Source organism: Lichenostomus cassidix, chromosome 12 (assembly GCF_008360975.1).
Source record: "Lichenostomus cassidix isolate B80296 chromosome 12, HeHo_3.0, whole genome shotgun sequence".
In the NCBI taxonomy this organism is placed as follows: Eukaryota; Metazoa; Chordata; class Aves; order Passeriformes; family Meliphagidae; genus Lichenostomus; species Lichenostomus cassidix.
Window position 1 is genome coordinate 15708497 of NC_139493.1, and position 19327 is coordinate 15727823.

Genomic DNA, 19327 nt, shown 5'->3' on the forward strand with positions numbered 1-19327 from the left:
TCATGGGCCTGAGCTGTCTCCCTCAGAAATACACATCTTCCTCCATATGTACACCAACCCCCAGTCTTCTAGTTTCCCATCTAGTCCACCTTCCTATTCAGCTATCTGCTGGTGGAAGGTTCATTTTGTGTTACAAAGGTCCTTCAAGGCCATCCCCAGGCCATCTTTCACAATGTGTCCACATGGCTTTATCGACAGAAGTGTGAGCTCGTTCTAATTCTAGCTGCACCTTTCTTGCCTGGAGCAAAGCTGTTCCCTCTTCACTTCACAGTCTCAGTTGTCCCACCTTCCTTGTCTGCACATTGTCAGGAACAGTAACTGTCTCTTGCTATAAAGGTAGAAAAAGGTCACTCTTCTTACCAGCTGACAGTGCTTATGGCATTACTTTGGCAAGGTTTATTCTTCCCATTGCAAGAAGCAAATTCTATCACCTCCTGTCATTAACTGACAGAACTTGGGGCCTGAAATTGTGAACTATTTAGTTTTCCCAATATGAATCGCAAACTTTGTAGCTGTAGAACCAGCTGGATTCTAAAGCCTCTGAAGTAATTCCTAGCCCGTTCAGGAGATTTTGCAGCCATGGAGAGCAGGTAAAAACTCATTCTGGTCCCCAGGAATCACCTGTTCTGGCCCTTTCATAGACAGTTCTGCATAAACACACTTTACAACTTGGTTAGGAACTTCACGTCACAGAAAAGAGGGATTGCCAGACACACTTCATTTCTCAGGGCATTATTATCATCCATGCCAATCCTAGAGTGTGTTTGTGACCCATTTGTAGTTTTTCCATGGGAAGAGGCTCCACAAGCTCATAACTTATTCTAGTGTTTTGCTGTCCTGACCATTAAGTCATTAGACTTTCCTCAGTGTTAAACTTAACTTCTGCATTTAAACTAACTCTTTATCCTAGCCACGTTATTACTTTCCTAGATGCTGCACTATTCTGTGTATTGCAAAGTAATTATCATGTCCTTTCTGCTCTCCTATCTCGAGGTTTAACAACCTAGTTTCTCAATCTTTCCTCACAGGCCGTGTTTTCTAAGCCTCTGATTTTTGGAGGCCTTCCAGCAAGTCCACAACTTTCTCAAAGTGAGATTTTGTAACCCTGTGTCATCTAAAGAGTTTGAATTGCTGATGAACATAATGTGAAAGAATTAAGAAATATAGTATTATGGGGCACACTTCCATTACAATGATAAAGTAGAGCATGGCAAATCTATTTCTTATCTTGTGGAAATCACACCTCAGCCTAATCTCCAGTTAAAATATTCATTAATACAGTCTGAATAATAAGCACATATAGAACAATTACCGTGAATCTAGCTTTCCTTACACTTAGGAGATACAGGTTTGTGCACATGAGAGGTCCTGACAAGATCAGGATAGCAGTGAATGAAGCTTTTTATACACACCTGTCTAACAGAAAGGGATTATACACAAATGAATCTACAGTTGGTGTTAGCTTACATATCTCACACTGTGCCACAGTGACCAGTCTGGTTTCTGGGAGAGTGAAGATAAGGAATAGGAATGCAGGCAGCGACTTGTGCTGCATTGTGGTAAAATCTGGATGCTTCCTAAAAGAAACTACTAAGTGTCTCGCAGGCACAAGCCAGCCCTTGTGTAGGTCAAGTCTTGCTGCAAGTACATAAAACTTTCTGGGGACACAAATGTCTTCGCAAGTTGCTCAGATCTTGCTGATTTGACCCTATTTTGTCTAAGGAGTCCTTGTACCCTAGGTTTGGCTGCTGCTGCTGCTTTCCTGCTGATTGGTCTAGGTCATGCTTGTTCCTCCCTCATGGGACCTCCAAAAGAGAGATTTCAACAGAAGGTGCAATGAAGACCAGGCTTCAGCCCTTGGCACAGGGATGTACAATTTCTATGCCTTCAAGAACACACTTTCTGGGACTGATGGTTCTGTCAAGTGTGAGGTTTTTGGGCTCAGTCCAAGAATAATGATGAAATGCCAGTCATTTCTATACAGAATGATCAAATAATTTCTCTTAGCCTTAAATACTAAAGTAATTATGAAGTGTGGAAATTAAATTAAAGACACTATTCTCCAATATGTGCCCAGTAAAAATTAAATAGGACTCCATGTTCCAATTTTGTATCTGACATTTTCTAACTGGGAGTTTAATTTCTAGAATATTAATAATGTTCTTTGGCACTTATGGACTGTCAACCATCTCTGGTTTAGTGTTGTAGAATCAAGTTTAATAGTTCCTTGCCAGGAAGTATTTGTATGACATGCAGATTTCTTCATTTCCTACCAAGTGTAACAATTCAAGTTCTGACTCAGTCATTATTGCACTGTGTTTATGAAGCATACTTACAGCTTTGTCTCTAGTGATATTAAAAAAAAAATAATTTAAAATAATGTAAAAATGAAAAAGTTTGCATATTTCCATATGAAACAGTAGTGCACATGCAGGAGGATATTTGATAAATAAGAGGGAGATATATATATATACATATATAAGCATTTAGATTAACAAATAATAATTTTCAGGTACTTGATTTCATACACTAATGATTTTTGGATTAGATATTGTGGTAGGGGTGATCAAAGGCCTTTCATGTATTTCGTGTTGATTTTACTTTATTAGTGTTTAGGAGCTTCAAATAAAATTTTGAGCCACTTTTCCCACTATGTAAATTAATGTCTTAGGCAATATATCTCTTCCCAAAGAAAATATTGTCTAAATAAGGCAGATATTACCTGGTTTGTGTGTTATCCCCACTTTACATGTGGGAAGCCAAGTAGAGAGAAAAGGCACTGTTCCTGAGGTCAGAGGAAGTACATGGCAGCCCCAAGGACTGGAACACACTCCCAGAGCCCCTGTGAACATCTTCAACCAGATCATTCCATTGTTTATAAGGTCAAGATCAGTATTTTTCCAGGTTGCAGTAAATTATTTAGATGCCATATTAAGATTTAGAGAAGTTACTGAGGAGCTCAAGTGATGCAAACGTTTTGCATAACAGAGGAATAACAGAGGAAAAAAATCATCTTTAGTTTATTCAGTGGTACTGTGACTGTAAGCAATTTACTATTTGACATAAAGAAAAGCCTCAGACTTTGTCTCTAAGATACTGCAGTGGGTTTTGCGCAGGTACAGATTGAGATATTTTAAGTCTATGGTTTTGTTAATGGTGATGTGTTGAAAAAACCCCAATATAGGTGTCTTGAGTACATCAAGGCAGTCATGAGAAGTCTGCATTTTCCTTTGCAACATACTTTTGGGGACTTTTTGCGAAATCTAATGGTTGTTCACAGAATTAGTACAAAATACCTGACTTAAAACCATGCAACATCTCCTTTCTAAATATGTTTATGCTCAACAGAACTCAGCTTCCCATTTTTATTTCTGGCTTATAGTAAATGCCCTGAGCACATTTTGCACTCAGATTAATAACCACTTTATCATCACAAGCCTTCCTGGGGCTACCCATTTGGGGTTTTTGTTTTGCTTTGGTTTTGTTTCTTTCATGAAACAGGGTCCGCCTGGTTCTCTCTAGCGTATGTAAAGAGGGAAGTGCCTGAATGATCTGTCCCCTTCATTCAGATCATTCATTTCACATTTGGAAACTGGCCTTATTTTCAGTAAGTGGGGCAGTGGTAGAAGCTGGCTGGTGTGAGTGGTCTGGTCGGGGATTTTTCTTGGTGTTGATTGTTATTTAGTGTGTGGTCCCAGGCGGGTCGAGGGGAGCTGGGTTTCACTTGGCGTCACTGCTCGGGGCTGCCATCAGAAGGAGATCTCCGGCAGTGCTTGCGCTGCTTTCCATATCACTAACTGGGAGTGCAACGCAGGGCGCTCGGCTCGGGGTGAGCCTCCTGAGATGAGTGTGTGCAGAGACCTGGGCTAGCCGCCTCTTACCACTGCAGGAGAGCTCCCAGCTGCTGGATACCTCTTTCTCTTCTGCCTTCACTGCTAGGTCTGCTGGGGCGAGGTCAAGTGGTGCTGCCCAACTTCTCAACAGGTAAATCTTGTTCCTTTCTTACTGTGTCATTTGAAATGTGTATGCAGAACCCATCTGCAAGATGCTGGGGTTTGTTAAGGTGTAGGGATTAATTAATTGCAGGTTGGTAATTGAGAAAACCTACTTTCAAACAGTCTAAGGTACAAAAACTTGCTGCCTTGTATGTCCCCATGCCAGGTGCCACAACGCCAGTCCTTGCCAGGAAGTGCAGAGAGCCATTTCTTGGCTTTGCACAAGTGGACAGTGTTTTCTAGATGTCAGTAGTTGAGCTATACAAGAGATTCCGCAGAGGAACGAGGCTTGATGCTATCTCAAATGAAATAACTGTGATTTTTAATTCTTAGTAAGCACAGATTTCTGCTTTTCCTGTTATTTTCCTGTAAATACTGTTGGGTTTTTCTCCACCGATTTAACTTTGCAATGCTTGGGGTGCTTTGTTTTTGATGAAAGTGTCTGGACAGAGACTTTGAGAAAAAGTCCTTTGGCAAACATTCGGGTCTTTGGACAAATTCCCTGAGGGGAGAATTTTAACAGTTCATAATGTTTAGTGCTAGGGAGTCTACAGTCCACACAGGAATCTCACTGACCTGGCATGATAATTTTGGGATAAGTGCTGGAAGCATCCCAGGCATGAATGAGAGGTGTCTCATACCCCAGGCCTCAAGACTTAGGGTCCTGGGTCTGGTCCAAGGGTTTCCTTGGATAGACACAGTGAGCAGAGCCATGTCCCCTGCCTGCTTGGGTTTGGGAGTGGGTGGGAAGTGCTGTGGGGCTCTGGGGAACCCCAGCTCCCACTCAAATGCTCTGTGCTAGGTTCCCAGGGCAAGGGAGCTCCAGCTGACAGCTTTGGGCCAAACTGGTCCCATGAGCCTTAAGCTTCCTGGGGAAGGAGGGTGAGGGTGTGTTTTGCTGCTCAGCAGGATGTGGCTAATCCTGAGCTGTATTTCAGTTGCGTCAGCCTTTCCTTTGTGCTCCCGAACATGTCATGGAGGAGGCTGCTGGTGCATTCCTCTAATGACGCCTCGCTCTGTTCTCTGCTGCTGGGGGTTCTTAGTGTCACTTAGTCCTCAGTCTCTCCACCCCAGGTTGAGAGAAGTGGTCATACTTCAGTGCTATTCCATAATTTTATTGAGAGAAAATGTGAGGTGTAGAAAGATTACATGACTTGCCAAGTTCAGAGTCAGGAAGAGATTCCAGATCTCTCATCCTTTCTGTTCTTTATATCCCTGCAGTGCTTTTCCATGGCTTTCTGGGATGGTTAAATTGCCTCCTTGCTTTGCCTGCTCTGACCAGAAGAAGCCTGGGGCTTTGGTAGGGCTTGGAAGCTGATGATGCCGAGGTAGGATTGAGGTTGAGCCCTTCACTGTTTAGTTCTGTGGCAACCTTCAGGGAAAGTCCTGTGCATGTGGACATGAACAGGATTTCAGAGTAGCCAGGACTGCACATGTGGCCTGTCTCACTGCCCAGTCAACTGAGGGAAAACTGGGAATTCTTTAGACTAGCTGCACCAGAGCCATGGTGATATTTCTGTTACTAGTTGTGGTATGGATTAGGGTGATGGCTCTGGGCTCTCAGGAGTTGGGAAAGAGGAAACAAAGACTGTTCATGTCCACATCATTGCTTGAAACTCAGTAATCGTCAGCCCTTTTCCCATGTAGCTGTGCAAGCCTCTAATGTTCAAAAAAAGCTCCTGGCACTGTTTCCTGGTAGCTCGGTCTCTAGTCCATAGGCTCATGTCCCAGCCTTGCCTGCCTTGCTGGCTGTGTCAGAACAGGCCCAGGCAGGATGGCCTTGGCCTGCCTCGCTCAGGCTCTTTGCCCTTGGCCCCATCCCCAGTGCAGGTCAGGAGTCAGGGAGCCACACACCAGTTTGTGGATGGAGAACTGAGACACACGAGGGCACTTTGATTAGGGTGGCACAGAGAAGTCTAGAACAAAGTTGAAAATGGAACTCTCTTAGTAGAGCTACAGAAATTCCCATTCAGACTTGAACAGTTCTCTAGAACTGATGTGAAATGCGGAAGCCCATATGGTTCCTGTATTTTTTGTCCTCTGTAAGCTTAGGTAGTTTCTGTCTTCTGACCTGGGTCTTTTATCAGTCAGGATACACTGGAGGTGGTGAAATAGCTTACTGGTTGAATAATCTTGGAAGCTGATGCTATCAACACGACCCAAGAACCAAGTTTTCCTCACTGAAGTGTTGCTTAGCCCATGCTTCTCAGGTTCATGTGAAGTTAAGTTAGTCAAGCTGTCCTCACTGAAAATAGTTTGGAGAGTTAAGAATCCTTATCATACTCAAGTGTTGAGATCAGATTGGAAAGGGTGTAAATGACAGCCAAAATGATCGAGAGACACAATCACATCCAAGAAACAAATGTGCTGGTTTATTCAGCCAGGCAAGATGAGGCAGATGTGTAATCTGGTAGACTTCAAAAATGGAGGAGAGAGAACTGTTGCTGCTGAAGAACTCTGGTGCAAGAACAAGTGACAATATATCACTCATTTAAAAAAAACCTAACAGGCAAGAAACTAGGAGACTTTTAAGCATGAGATCAAAGAAGCTTTAGACTTAGTCACTCAAAGTAGTCAGGGAAATCACCTGGAGAGGCTAGTTATGAATTTGAGAAGTGATTTATGAGACTGGTAGTTACCTGCTGTTGCCACATAGTTGATTTAGTAGCCCATACATTCCTCTTTTTACAGAAAAGTCTGGCAGAAAAGGCCCATTTGCCAGAGTGTTACTGCCACTGTTCTTTCCCAAGGGAGCTGTTCCAGTGCCTGGCTATCCTGCTTTTCTGGTAGAACAGTCCATGGGGACCTGCAACGAGCCGTGTTATATCTTGATCTGCTGTGAGATCTGAAAAGATGTGAGCATTTGATTTCTTGGAAGGTGAAAGTAATTTCTCATAATATGAGCGCAGATCGTTATTGCTGCAGTTATTGGAATGAGAGTTTTCTCCCTGCCTGGCCTTCTTAGTCCTCTCCTTTACATGTCTTGACTAACAAAGTCTTTTATCCTCCTCTGCTTGATGCAGGGCTTGGGCCAAGTTTTTCCCTCTGTCTTTTACCAGAGGGAATAAAGAGTGACCATGTTGACGCCAGTGAAGTTCCCCTGGGTTTGCTTTGTCACACATGACAGCAGCACAATGGTGCTGTGCTGCTAAGTGGGAGTTGTGCTTGGGAGATATATTTTCGTGTTATTACAGAGATAGCAACGGAGTTAGGGCTATAATGCAGGGTCTCTTATAATCACACTCCTATTATGCTTTGTAAAAGGCTTTGTGAGCTTTTATTTTGTAAGTGAGCACTGCAGCCACAGAAGTGTTTCTGGCAGCGCTGGCTGTGAATCGTGCACATGGATTGGGGGTTTAGTGCCATGTCTCAGGCATCCCTGTCTCATCCCATGTTTCTCCCAAGGACGCTGCCTAAAATCTAACCTCCCTGAGGAAACAAAGGGGTAGGGGCTCTGCCGTTTAATTTACCTGCCCAAGTTAGCAGCCTCATCCCCAAGGCTTGCTCCGTACTCTATGGAAAGGGAAAAGCCCCTCAAGAACACTGTTCAATACTCTGTGTTAGGCTACAGCTGCATTGCCCCCAGGAGGAGCTTTTCTTTCCTGAGAATTGTTTATGCGAGAAAAACTGTCTTTCTACAACTTAGGACTTAAAGCAGGTGTAAAGTGCTGCGACTGTGAGGATTCCCTGCCCTCTGCCAGGTGCCTCAGAACGCATTTGGGACATGAGGGGCTTTCTTTTAGGTGATGTTTCTGTGACACAGAGGCCTCAATATTGCCAAAACCATGCATTCACACACCTGTACGGTTTGCAAAGCTGTTTATATGACTGATAAAGGTGATCTAATGCCCACAAACATTTGCATAGGTTTTTTAGATCTTGTGGACAGAGTGTAGGCCTGGGATTCAGCCCTGCTGGCTCCAGTCCCAGCAGGGAATGCAGTGACCCTGGAAGGTATACTTGTTTTTTGGTATACAGCGTGACTCAATATTGATTTGGGGGTTTATATGTATACTTGGAAATTTGTTGAGAAATGGGTGCTCATTTCTCAGCAGAAATGAGTGCTTCTGCTTTGTCTGCATCTTGCATTGCATAGTGTAAAGTCTATAAAAGCCCTAAGGGCTGATTGTATAGCTTTGCTTGTGTGTTTTTCTTTTCACACCAGACTTTGAGAAGAATGTGCCTTTGGGTGGTGGGAAGGTGGAAGAGATATGTATAAGGACATTGCTATTCCCTGGCAGCCTCTGTGCATTTGTCTGCAGTCCTGCATGTAGAAAGCTTTCCAGATACATTAAAGGCATTGTAGAATGTATTATTTTAGCAAGGCTTAGCAAAAAATCATTGTGCAAGAACTGACTTCTTTGCATCTGGGGACAAATGAATTCTGTGCTCTGTGGTTGGTCCCATTTGAATAACAACATGCAAAATTTGGATTCCATGTGGGTGTCAGTTACCGTGAACTCATGAGAGAGGTTGTGTGAGTAGGAGCAATGGTCTCAGTGTCTGTCACAAACTGCACACATTGTGTTAAAATATGGAGTGAAGGTTGGAAGTTTCCTTGCTGCATCTGCAGTGTCAGTGATACTGTCAGATTCTGCATGTCCAGCCGGTGGTGACCAAGCAGAGAACACAAGCTGAAACTGAAAAATAGAATGAAAACACTAACTGCATCCTCCTATCAGCAGAGCCTCCCCCAGATAAGCAGCTGTAATCTCTGCTCAGGGATCTGGTTGGGACAGCACTTTCACACTTGTCCATTCCTATTGCCATGTCTGTTCCCTTTGCATAGGCAGCTGAGGGAAGGCTCAGGCTCTGGAGGCTGCAAGTCACCTTTGCAGCACACTGGGCTGATACAGGAGCAGATGTGCATGACATGAGCTGGGGCTGGATTAGATTTGCCTTTGGGAAGAGGCAAAAGGGCTTCAAGGAACTGTAGCTGGCCAGAGGGCAGAATATTTGTTGTCATCCTCGGTTAAGGTCCTCTCATCTTTGGAACTTCAACATCTGATCAGACTACAAAACTGACAGTAAAAGCACAGCTCTTCTCTGAAAGAGACTGCAAGTGTTTCATGCTTGTCTCTCAGGGACATGGTGGCAACTGTGTGTGGCTTGCAAGTACAAAGAAACTTTTCCCTAACTGTCTCTCCTCCAGATGCTGCCTGAACTCAGAGACCTGAGCTGTAGTCTTTCCATCACCCTCTGATCAGAGGGTTTGATAGAAAAGCAGAGTGTGCAGCAGCACCTGTGAGCTGGGGCCCAGCAGTGTGCACAAAGGGGCATCCAGGGAGTTCACTTGGTAGGGCTGCTCATGCGTGAACTGGAACTGAGCCCAGCTGCTGCCCTCCAGCATTATTTTGAACAAAAAAAGCCACACTCTTCTATGTGGTGCAGCTGTGCCCTTACTTGCAGTACTGCCTTTATTGCCTCAGGTAGAGCCTGCTGGAGGGACCTGGGGACCCAGCAGTGCTCAAGGCTGATGGGGCAAAGAGCTCTTTGAGCTTGCTGTTGTTATCTTTCATTTAGCAGGTGGAAAAGAAGAAATACAACAGGTAAAGTGAAGAGCTGCAAAACAAAAAAAAATTCTCAGGTGATGGTGTTGCAGAGAAGGTGGAAATGCATCATTCGTGTACTCCTGCTTTCTTAAGCAATAAATGATGCTGCTTTCCTGACTGCACTACGCTCAGCTATGTATTTCGTTATAAGAACTACTGATAAAAGAGGATTCAGCCAGTACTGTTGGCCTCTGTCCAGCCAAGCTCAGCCTCCTCATCCCCTCCCATCTTCTTGAGCCCTCCCTTGTGAGAAAGAAGGAAAGCCAAGGTCTGGAGGTGCTGCAAACGGACTGAGCTCAGATCCTTGGCTAAGTTTTGACTTGCACACAAGCAAGACCAGTGTGCCCACCTCTCTTAATGTGCTTGGGATTCAGGTTTCTGCTGAGATTCTGCTTAAGGTCTCCCTTCCTCTTCCTTTTTTGGGATGTGAGAGTGTACAGGCTCACAGTCAGAACACAGACATGCCAGAGGAGAAATCTCAAGCAGAAGTGAGGAAAGTCACTGGTTTTCTACGTACTCTCAACAGCTCATGATCTTGGTTATTTCTTAGAGCAGACAAGTTGGATCAGGGCTCATTACAACCACAGCAGGCACTAAGCAGAGCTTGGGGACAGGGAGGAGGCTGACAAGCCTGCTGATACAAACTTCCAGCAGACAAGCTAGTCCTCAAGATCCAGGTAAAATCCATGTCTGGGGTACTTGGGTTGTGCTGTAGGAAACAGAGCCTCATGTAGGACCAAAGGCTGAGTGCATTAAATGGGGTCTGGCTACCTCTCCAGACAGTGCCTGTTCAGTCAGTGACTAAGAACAAACTCTCAAGGGGCAGCTCCAGAGCCAGACTTCTTCGAGTTTGTACCCTGGGACTTGCTACCTCAGGCATCCTCCTGTAATCTCAGGATTAGTTTTGGTATCTGACAATACAGGAGCTCCAAATGAAGCTCTGTCCTTGACAGGTGCATTTATACCTCACCACCACCACCACTTTATCTCCCAACTCCTTCCTCTTTGGGCAGAGGAAGCCTCCAAAGAGTGGAGTTCAGAGAGCTGCAGACAGTGTCTTTGTTGGTTCAGATTAAACTGGCCAAGGTAGGGAAAGGTAGATGTGGGTACCAGCAAATTCCATGCCTGGACCAATCAACTCCTTTGGCCAAAAGCCTTGGAAAGCTGAGGAATAAGCCAGGTAAAAGAATGGTTCTAGAATATTTACAGAGCACAGTTATGTTTCTAAATGTCTGCTGGGTCCTGGACTCTTCCAGCTGATGAAAACAATAGCAAGCTGCCATGCATGATTCTTTCTCATCATTTCAGCCTTGCAGGTAGAGAAGACTCTATAACAAGATAAGAAAAAAAGAGGAGACAAGTTTTCTTTCCCAGTCCAGGAAAAACAACATGTTGGATTATAATCTGCCAACTGTGGAAAGTGACAGTATAAGCAACAAGGGACCAGAAAAACCCATCTCATCTGCACTGACTGAGGGCCTGAAGAAAAAGAGGGGAAGACCAAAGAAGCGGCCACAGGTGAGGGAACATCATCCCAAGAGGCTGCCTGAGGATGCTGTGGCAATAGCCTGATGGGATTTGCAGGTAGCCCTGGGAAGCTGCTTGCTAACAAGAATGATGGAAGAAGGGGTGTTCTGTGGTAAATGCTAGTGCTACCCAGGACAGTGGAGGATATGCACCCTGGGAAATCTCGGCTCCTGGCCTCAGAGGCACCTCTGCTGTGACAGGCAGTGACAGTTCAGCCAGAACACGTGTGAGAGGAGCTGACCAGGTCTCTGTTCTAGCCCAGAGACTGTAACATGTCATCACCCTCTGTTTCTGCAACAGTAATTGGATAGAACAGGGAAGGCCCCTTGGCCAGAGTTCTTGGAACTCATTCATTTCCCCAGCCCTAAAGACAAAAGGGTAGCAGTATTGCTGGTCATCTTGTAATGCACTTCACAGCTGGAAAAGCAGAGACAACCACCTATTTAGTGGTCTGGGTGCTATTACTAGGGTAAGAAAGACCTACCAGAACCTACCAAGACCTGCCAGAATGAAAGAATGTAAATTGTTTCATGGATCATCCTGCTTAAATGGTTTTCTCCTTCTATCCCAGGAGGATGCTGAAAACACAGCTATTATGCCACAGAATGCTGGGGAACCACAGCCAGCAAAGAAACCACGAGGAAGGCCAAAAGGAAACAAAAAAGTGACTGGGCAAACGGTAAGAGTAAATGGCTCAGATTAAGGGGGGCAGTAAGATAGACCTACCAGAATGAGAGAATGTAAATTGTTTCATGGATCATCCTATTTAAATGGTTTTCTCCTTCTATCCCAGGAGGATGCTGAAAACACAGCTATTATGCCACAGAATGCTGGGGAACCACAGCCAGTGAAGAAACCACGAGGAAGGCCAAAAGGAAACAAAAAAGTGACTGGGCAAACAGTAAGAGTAAATGGCTCAGATTAAGGGGGGCAGTAAGACAAACCTACCAGAATGACAGAATGTAAATTGGTTCATGGTGCTTAGATGATTTTCTGCTTTTATCCCCAGGAGGATGCTGAAAACACAGCTATTAAGCCACAGGATGCTGGGGAACCACAGCCAGTGAAGAAACGACGAGGAAGGCCAAAAGGAAACAAAAAAGTGACTGGGCAAACGGTAACAGTAAATGGCTCAGATTAAGGGGCAGAGAGAATCTGGCTGTCCCTTTTTGAAGCACTGCTAGAGAGACAAGCAGGGATGTTTCTCTTAACCTAAAGATAGTGAAAGTTGCCCCTAATTCAGTTCAGCTTTAATTGCCACTGTTGGATAAATCAGTTATTGTGGTTTTGGTCCTTACTCACCTCCCAGCCTTCCTGTGTTGCTACTGCCTGTTCAGCAGTTTCCTTTCAGTGTTTCTCTTCTCTTCCACCACTGCCAAATAATCACAACCAGTGCAGTCAGGCAGGTGTTTCCTCCTCAACTGTCTTTTATCCCCAGCTTTTACTTTTTCTGCCACAAGACTTCATACAAAGGTCATGTTGGCCATGTTCAGTGTTCTAGTCACAATGCCCAGCAAGTATGAGGGCTCACAATGTTTTTTCCCCCTTAGCTTTCAACAAAGGTAGAGCCTGCTGCTGGGAAAAGGCCAAGAGGGAGGCCCCGCAAGTGGGTGAGTACGGTGTTCAGTCCTTTTCCTCTTCTCCAGTCACAGATCCTGGGGAACTTTCAGCTGTATTTGCCCTTCTCAGACTCTGTCTGCCACATTCTTTCAGCCTTGGTAGCCTGGAAGTCATTAGGGACACTCTGACTGCCTTCCTGATGGCCTCCAAGATTCAGCTACTGAAGAATTCTGAGAGCCCAGGGGAGATGCTGTATTTAATTCAAGACATATTAGACTTCCACAGTATGACACTTTCCCAGGCTTGGAATATCAGACCAGAGAGTCTGCCCTTTCTTAGACAGAGGGATTGTCTTCCCAGGAGACTTGAAAGACTAAAGTGATTGCTTAACATGTCAGTTTGTCTCAGAAGAAGAAACTTAAAATTAAGCTAAAAGAGAAATTTGGTGAATGGACAAACTTTGAGTCCTGCCAGCAGGAGGCTCTTTTATGCAACAAACAAAGGACTAGTAAGAATCAATAGCTAAACATAAAAGTATTTCAGGTGTAAAAACAAGACAAAAGCTTTTAATCAATATGGATATTCAGTCCTGTGAACAATTAATGGTATGCCATCTATCATTAGGATATCCTTCTCTGCAATCCAGGTGAGAAGGTAACAGTCTAGTTCAGCACACTGTGCTTGCTCAAAGCCCTGTGCTTTTCCTAAGCCCATTTATGTTATTTACACACACTGATTAGGGAAGTCTGGTGTGTTACCAGTACATAAAGCAACCAGCTCTGCAAACTGGGATCCTCAAGCTCTGTGGAAAATCATCAGAGGCAGAAGTGTCCATGCCTTACAGAACAAAATCTTACCCAGTGAGTTCTGTCGTTTGTGGACTGACAAATCTCAAAGACAAGGAGGAGGACCTACAGTTTTTAACATTTCAAAATGTTCCATTTTAACTTTGGTTATTGAAGCATTCTGATGTTTCAGTTCAGAGTTAAACAGCTGAAAATTTTTGGGGGGCAGAACCAAAGCAGAAGAAAAATATCAACTATTTGGTTTTTAACTGATAATCAGGAAAATGTTTAGCTGGTTAGGACAGGGAAGTATCCTGAAATATAGAAAGTATTCTTGATGAAAAATTTCTCCACAGGTGCATAATGGGCAGATTTTTTGCAAATGTTGGGCTGTGTGTCTCACAAGCCTGATAATGGGATGGTTTATTATGCATTCTGACAATGATTCAGACACTTTATGAGTGTGAGTGAACACTATATGCCCTGGTGTGTTCTCTTGCCCATGGTTAGGTGTAGGAGTTGGGGACAAATGCATGTGCTATCAGGGCTGCACAGTCTTGTTTAAATAATAATCCGTCTACTTTCTGTATTTGCAATTTTGTCTTTTGATACCTAATTTTGAGGGTTGTTTATTTTTTGTTTTTCTTTGTAGCCTCAAGCAGCAGTCCAAGAAGGAGAGTCTCAGGGAGAAAATCCTCAGGAAGGCAGTGACTTGGATTCTAACTGAGTACCAGCCACACAAGGTTTGAAATTAGATAATCATAATTACATGAGACTTAACAGTGGAGCTGTGTTCTGGCAAACCATGCACATACCCACAAAGCTCTAGCACTGGCTGTAGTCTTTCTGGTAAATCCTACTAACAGAGGAGTATTTGGAAGGCTTCCAGCACATTCTTTCCATCTAATTCAGTTGTGACTACTTCAGCAGAAGTGGAGGTAGAAAAGAGGAATGGGAAGAAAATCTCTTGTTCGTCTTTCCAAGAAGTCACACATCTTAGGTTCTGGTCACTGTTACAGGCACAGCTCAGGGAAGTTGTCTGGCTGCTATGTACAAAGTGAAAAAAGTCTATTGTTAATGTTTTGCCTTACTTAAAAAAATTACAAATAGAAGATCCCTTGGTATTTGGGATATCTTAGTACTCTGGATTAACTCCAGAATGCTTCCTGGCTTGTGCTCTAGGGCAGAGCTCACTGGCAGTGGCTGGCACTGGCAGAGGTGCCTCAGCAGCACAGAGAATGATGGCACTGGCCAGTTTCTGTAGAAGGCTCCAATTTATCTAAGCTTCTCTGAGATGAGATGCGAGATAACAGTTATCACCATTGTAGGTGATATGTACGGATGCACCAGCCAGAGCCCCAACCTCACTTGAACCCTGTGAAAGTACAAATCTGAGTCTAGCCTGTAGTGTTCAGGGCTGTTTCTGAGGTAGATTCCAGGAAAACTTGTGTACATCTATGTCCTACCTTCAGTGAGCCTCGTAGGAAGCTATTAATGAAATACCTTCCGTGGAGGGAGAAGGGGCCAGGAGGCCAGGGCAGGCAGATGTTGCCTGGTTTGCCGTATGGCAGCACAGCTGCTCCCTCCTGCCGCCACCACTGGCGTGCGAAGTGAGAGAACCAAAACTGGGCAGCCGAGCCCAGCCCTGGGTTCTTAGAAAGTCCCTGGAAATGCCACATGATTAAATGCCAGGGGAGTTAACCTGAGTTGCTCAATTCAGTTTCCTCTGGGGCTCCTGCTCCTGTATCACTTCCTGCCATGGGGTTGTGCGCTGACATCAGCAGAGCCACAGGCTCAGGGGAGATGAGCTCACCTCCGGCCCAGCCGCCGCCGCCTTTGGTACAGTTGAGCATCGCCCCAAACCACAGCCAGTGCGGCTACTTTCTTCTTCCTTTCAGTTTGAGTGGGACCTGGGGCGGTGACAGGAGGAATGCGTTTCCCTGCTGTTGCCGTGAGGTAGAAGCAGATGTGACAGGATCAGCGGATGCTGCGGTTGCTGGGAGAGAGCTGTGCAGCACACGATAGTGCAGCCCCAACCACTGTGCTTGCTCTGTGCCGGGCATGGAGAAGGGACTTCTGCTCTTGGGGAAGGTCTGCACTTCTGTGAGAACACAAAAATGGCCAGGAAATCCGTGGGGCTAAGGATATACAGTATGAAACTGGGCAGTCATCTGGAAAACTTCTTAGGTTACTTGCTCAGGAGCTTGAGCTGGAGTGGTAATCCTGGCTTAAAACTTCTGACCGAAAAGGGAAAGGGAAAGCATGCTGTTCTGACTTACTGGAAGCTGTCAGTCCTGGGGCTTGTTTGCAAGCATGGTGCATCTGTAGCAGTTTGCAGACAGGTGGTTTCTGGATTAACCCATTCTATCAGTCTGGGTTTCACTGGGGTATTATATGCCTGCAAGTTTTTGTGCTACTCATGCAGGAGCCTACTGCTCTGAGACTTTTTAGCAGGAGTCTCTGATCACATAATGATCTTCTGCAGTAGATACAGCCAGAGCTGTGGACATTGTGAGCACTTTCTTACTTTGTTCCCTTTGCTGCCCCAGCGGTCACCTCGTCTCCTGAAAGCCAGGGGTGAGCCACAGATCAGAGCAAGCCTATGTAGCCAAAAAACATTCCCCACTCACTCAATTTTCAGACCTTTTGTGCATCTATTTTCTTGATGTTTAACATTGAATAGGGCACTTTGGGTACTTTGTTCCTCATGAGGATTCAAGGAAATACGTAATTGTTGTCAGCAGAAGTGGTTGATGAGTATTTGCAGAGCAGAAACCAGATGATTTCACACAGACTGTCACTTCTGGGCCATCAGTAGCCTCATGCTGAGCCCTGCTGCCAGGGAAGTTGTTTTTATCAGGAGCTCTATTTAGCCTGCAGCTGGTACAAGAACAATGGGAATGTTGTGAAGACCTTTGATTGTTTGGGAGTGGATCCTTGTCACCTCTCAGTCTTGCACTGTTCTGTAAGGGGATATTGGGCAGCAGGGCTCCTGGACCCAAAGCTCTAACCCTCTGTCTCCCATGATCTTTCCTTTAGGCATCACTGGAAAAGACGGTTCCATATCCAGCAAAACCACTGTTCTTAGGAGACCTCTGAGTAACATCCCTGCTACAGCTCAGTAGTGTCCAACCTGTTTGTGTCTTGCTGAAGCCAGAGGACTGGAAAACAAACAGGATTTTTAATGTTTTATTTGAGATCCTTCATATGTGATAATTTTAGCCAAGCTCTCTCTCTCCTGTTGCCTGTTGACTTGCTTACCCCAAACGTCTAAACAGGGATTTAGGGCAAGAAATCACAAATGCCCTGTTGGAGAGATGCCTTTTACAGTTTGTAGTATATCTTTTGTGAGTCTATTAATTTGTCTTTAAAACACTTAGATGACCTGGTGCCTTGCCCTGCCAGAGAGCAGTATTTCAACAGAAAGGTAGTGTTGACTTAGCAGTACAGATACAGGAAATAATTTACAAAGCTAATGGCTGAGCTTGTCTGCCATATCATTTCTGGCAGACTGATGAAGCAGTGCCAAGAGTTAAGTTTTGCTGCATTGCCCATAGGGACTGCATTTGAAAGACAGCCTTTGAGTTCTTTCTTGACTACTTTAGAAAGAAAAACCCTTCATTGCATTTCCAGCTTGCCCTGTGCTGCTGCCAGTTGTCAGTGACTTGGATGCTTTAGGGTATAGTTCACAACCTGATGTCTTAGGGATTGATTCTGAAATTTTTATCTTAACATGGTCAGCTCAGGACCTTCTCCTGTAACTTCTCCTGCCCTGGTGGCTCTGCCCCTGAGTTTGATAGCAAGTCCAAGTGAACAGTGCTTACAGGCTTAGTCACAGCCACTGGATTTCATCCCTTCAAAGGAGTGTCTCTAAAGAACCAGTTACACAACAGTTGCTTCCTTGCAGAGCCTAGGGATTCAGTTTAAATTAGTTTAAATTCAGTCCCTAACATGCGTGTGTGGGGTCCTCTAGTGTCACAACTATGTAAATAAAAGCTGGTGATAGTTTAGTTCTGGGAGACAGCAGTAGCCAGTTGGTTTGAGATTGTTGCTGGCTGCTCTCAGTCTCACATTGTTTGCAGATTTGTGCTTTTGGTGTCAGAGCTGAACTTGTTAAATTCTGAGGAATTGAGGGTATTTCCAATATCCAGTAGCAAACAGTAAAATCCCGGTGGTATTTTCCATCTTCTGGATGTTCTGCCTGCCTATTAAAGGGACAAAGTGGGTATTTCAATTATCTCTGACAGGATGTAAAATTGGCTAGCTTTACAGTGTTAAATATTTAAACAGGACATAATTGGCTTTAAATTTATGATGGTGCATAGCAGAAACGCATGAAATGGCTGTATATGTTGAACTCATTTATTATCATCAGAGTTCTGTTCCCTTGGCATGTATTTATTTAACACAAGAAAATGTATGCAGAAGTAAGAGGAAGGGCTGATTGGAGAGATAATAGAGGGAAGTGGGTTTTTTTCCCTTCTGGGTCATTTTGTCCAGTCCACTGAGTTTAGTACTGACGACTCCTGATCCTGTTAATTCTCCTTAGTAGGGATGAGAATCCTGGTCCTAATTCTGTGCGGTGTCTGGTTTGCCCTAAGGGTGCTCTTTTGTGTATGGAGCTTGGTGGTCACAGCAGAAAACTGCACCACAGATCCTTTGTGCTTCTGCTACCAAATAGCAAAGAAATCAAGCACTAAATGGATTAGATCACAGGGCCTGACCTAAATCCTGTGCTACAGCATGAGCCATGCTGCCAAATATAGGAAGAGTTTGACCCGCAGCTCCTGCTGTGTCAATAAATCCAGGTGGGACATGACACAAGTGAATCTGTACTGTTCGTGGTTACATGAGAAGATGCAACTGGTGTTCCCCTGAATTCTTCTGCTCTTCAGTGGATGTACAAGTTCAGCTGCAGTTCATATCTGCATTCAAAGGCCACTCCAGCAGCAAACCAAAATATTTTACCAACTTCCGTACCTGATTTTCAGTTGAATTGGCAGGTTCAGTTCTCTGTTTGCAAGGCTTGCTTATTTCATTAACCCCTGCTGCCTGAGAGCAATAGCTGTTACAGTGTGAGACTGGAACTTCAGCTTCTACATGGATTAGAGATTACATCTGTAAGAGACTCAAGCTCTTCCTGTGACATCATTCAGTCCTTTTTCAGCTGGTGGCATGGAATAGGGGTGCAAACTGCCTTGGCTAGATAGTAAATCCTCTTGCTTTAGGTCAGCAGTATTCCTCTGGGATGTGCATGCAAAGTACTTCTAAAATTAAAAAAAACAAAACACATCTAGTCTTTGCTACCTCTTAACACTCTGCTGGGAAACCACAGGAGAGAACTTGTTTCCATAAAAATGCAAGTGCTCAAGGAGAACAAGCAGAATTCCTCTCTTTCAGGAGCTCTTCTGTGTGTCGTTGAAATCCCAATCCATAACTTCCGCTCCCATGTTTATGCAGAGACTTAGAATGGAAGTCAATGCCTATGAAAGGTGGACAGAATTCCAGACATCTTCAGAGAGCTAGGACATCACAGTGGATCACCTGCATGATCTTTTTTGAAATTAAAAACATTTTTGCTTCCCATATAGTCAATTACCTTTTCTGTGTAGCCAAATTCTGCCTCTAAGCAAATGCATGTCAAGCAGTCTTTAAGCTCAGGCAATCTTGGTCTGACTTGGCCGATTATTAGAGTTGATTAAACCACAGGAGCTCAGTGAGGTTTGTTATCTAGCAAAGTTTGGAAGTTTCTCAAAAATGGTTTTGGTGAAGGCATAGAGTGTTGGCAACTTGCAAATTAGCCTTGAAGTTTGTTTCAAATAAAACGAATTAAACAAAAGCTTCTCAGGCTCCTGCTTTGCCTCCTCCTTGTGCAACACCCTCAGCACACATATGCATGTGCCTGGAC

General features: G+C 44.4%; 1 protein-coding gene across 5 annotated transcripts in view; it reads left to right on the forward strand.

Moving 5' to 3' along the window:
* Nucleotides 1-19258, forward strand: part of LOC146431827 (uncharacterized) — a 50682-nt gene extending 31424 nt beyond the window's left edge. The window contains exons 1-8 of one of the 5 annotated variants that reach the window (XM_085072910.1): nt 3748-3984; nt 10856-11065; nt 11646-11753; nt 11868-11975; nt 12084-12191; nt 12625-12684; nt 14072-14162; nt 16459-19258. In XM_085072910.1, the coding sequence (XP_084929036.1) occupies nt 10937-11065; nt 11646-11753; nt 11868-11975; nt 12084-12191; nt 12625-12684; nt 14072-14146 (588 nt within the window). In that variant the 5' untranslated portion in view covers nt 3748-3984; nt 10856-10936 and the 3' untranslated portion in view covers nt 14147-14162; nt 16459-19258. Of the gene's footprint in view, nt 1-3747; nt 3985-10855; nt 11066-11645; nt 11754-11867; nt 11976-12083; nt 12192-12624; nt 12685-14071; nt 14163-16458 lie in introns of those variants that run through there. The other 4 variants (XM_085072911.1, XM_085072909.1, XM_085072912.1 and 1 more) reach the window with 4 other exon arrangements.
* Nucleotides 19259-19327: the final 69 nt, after the last annotated feature.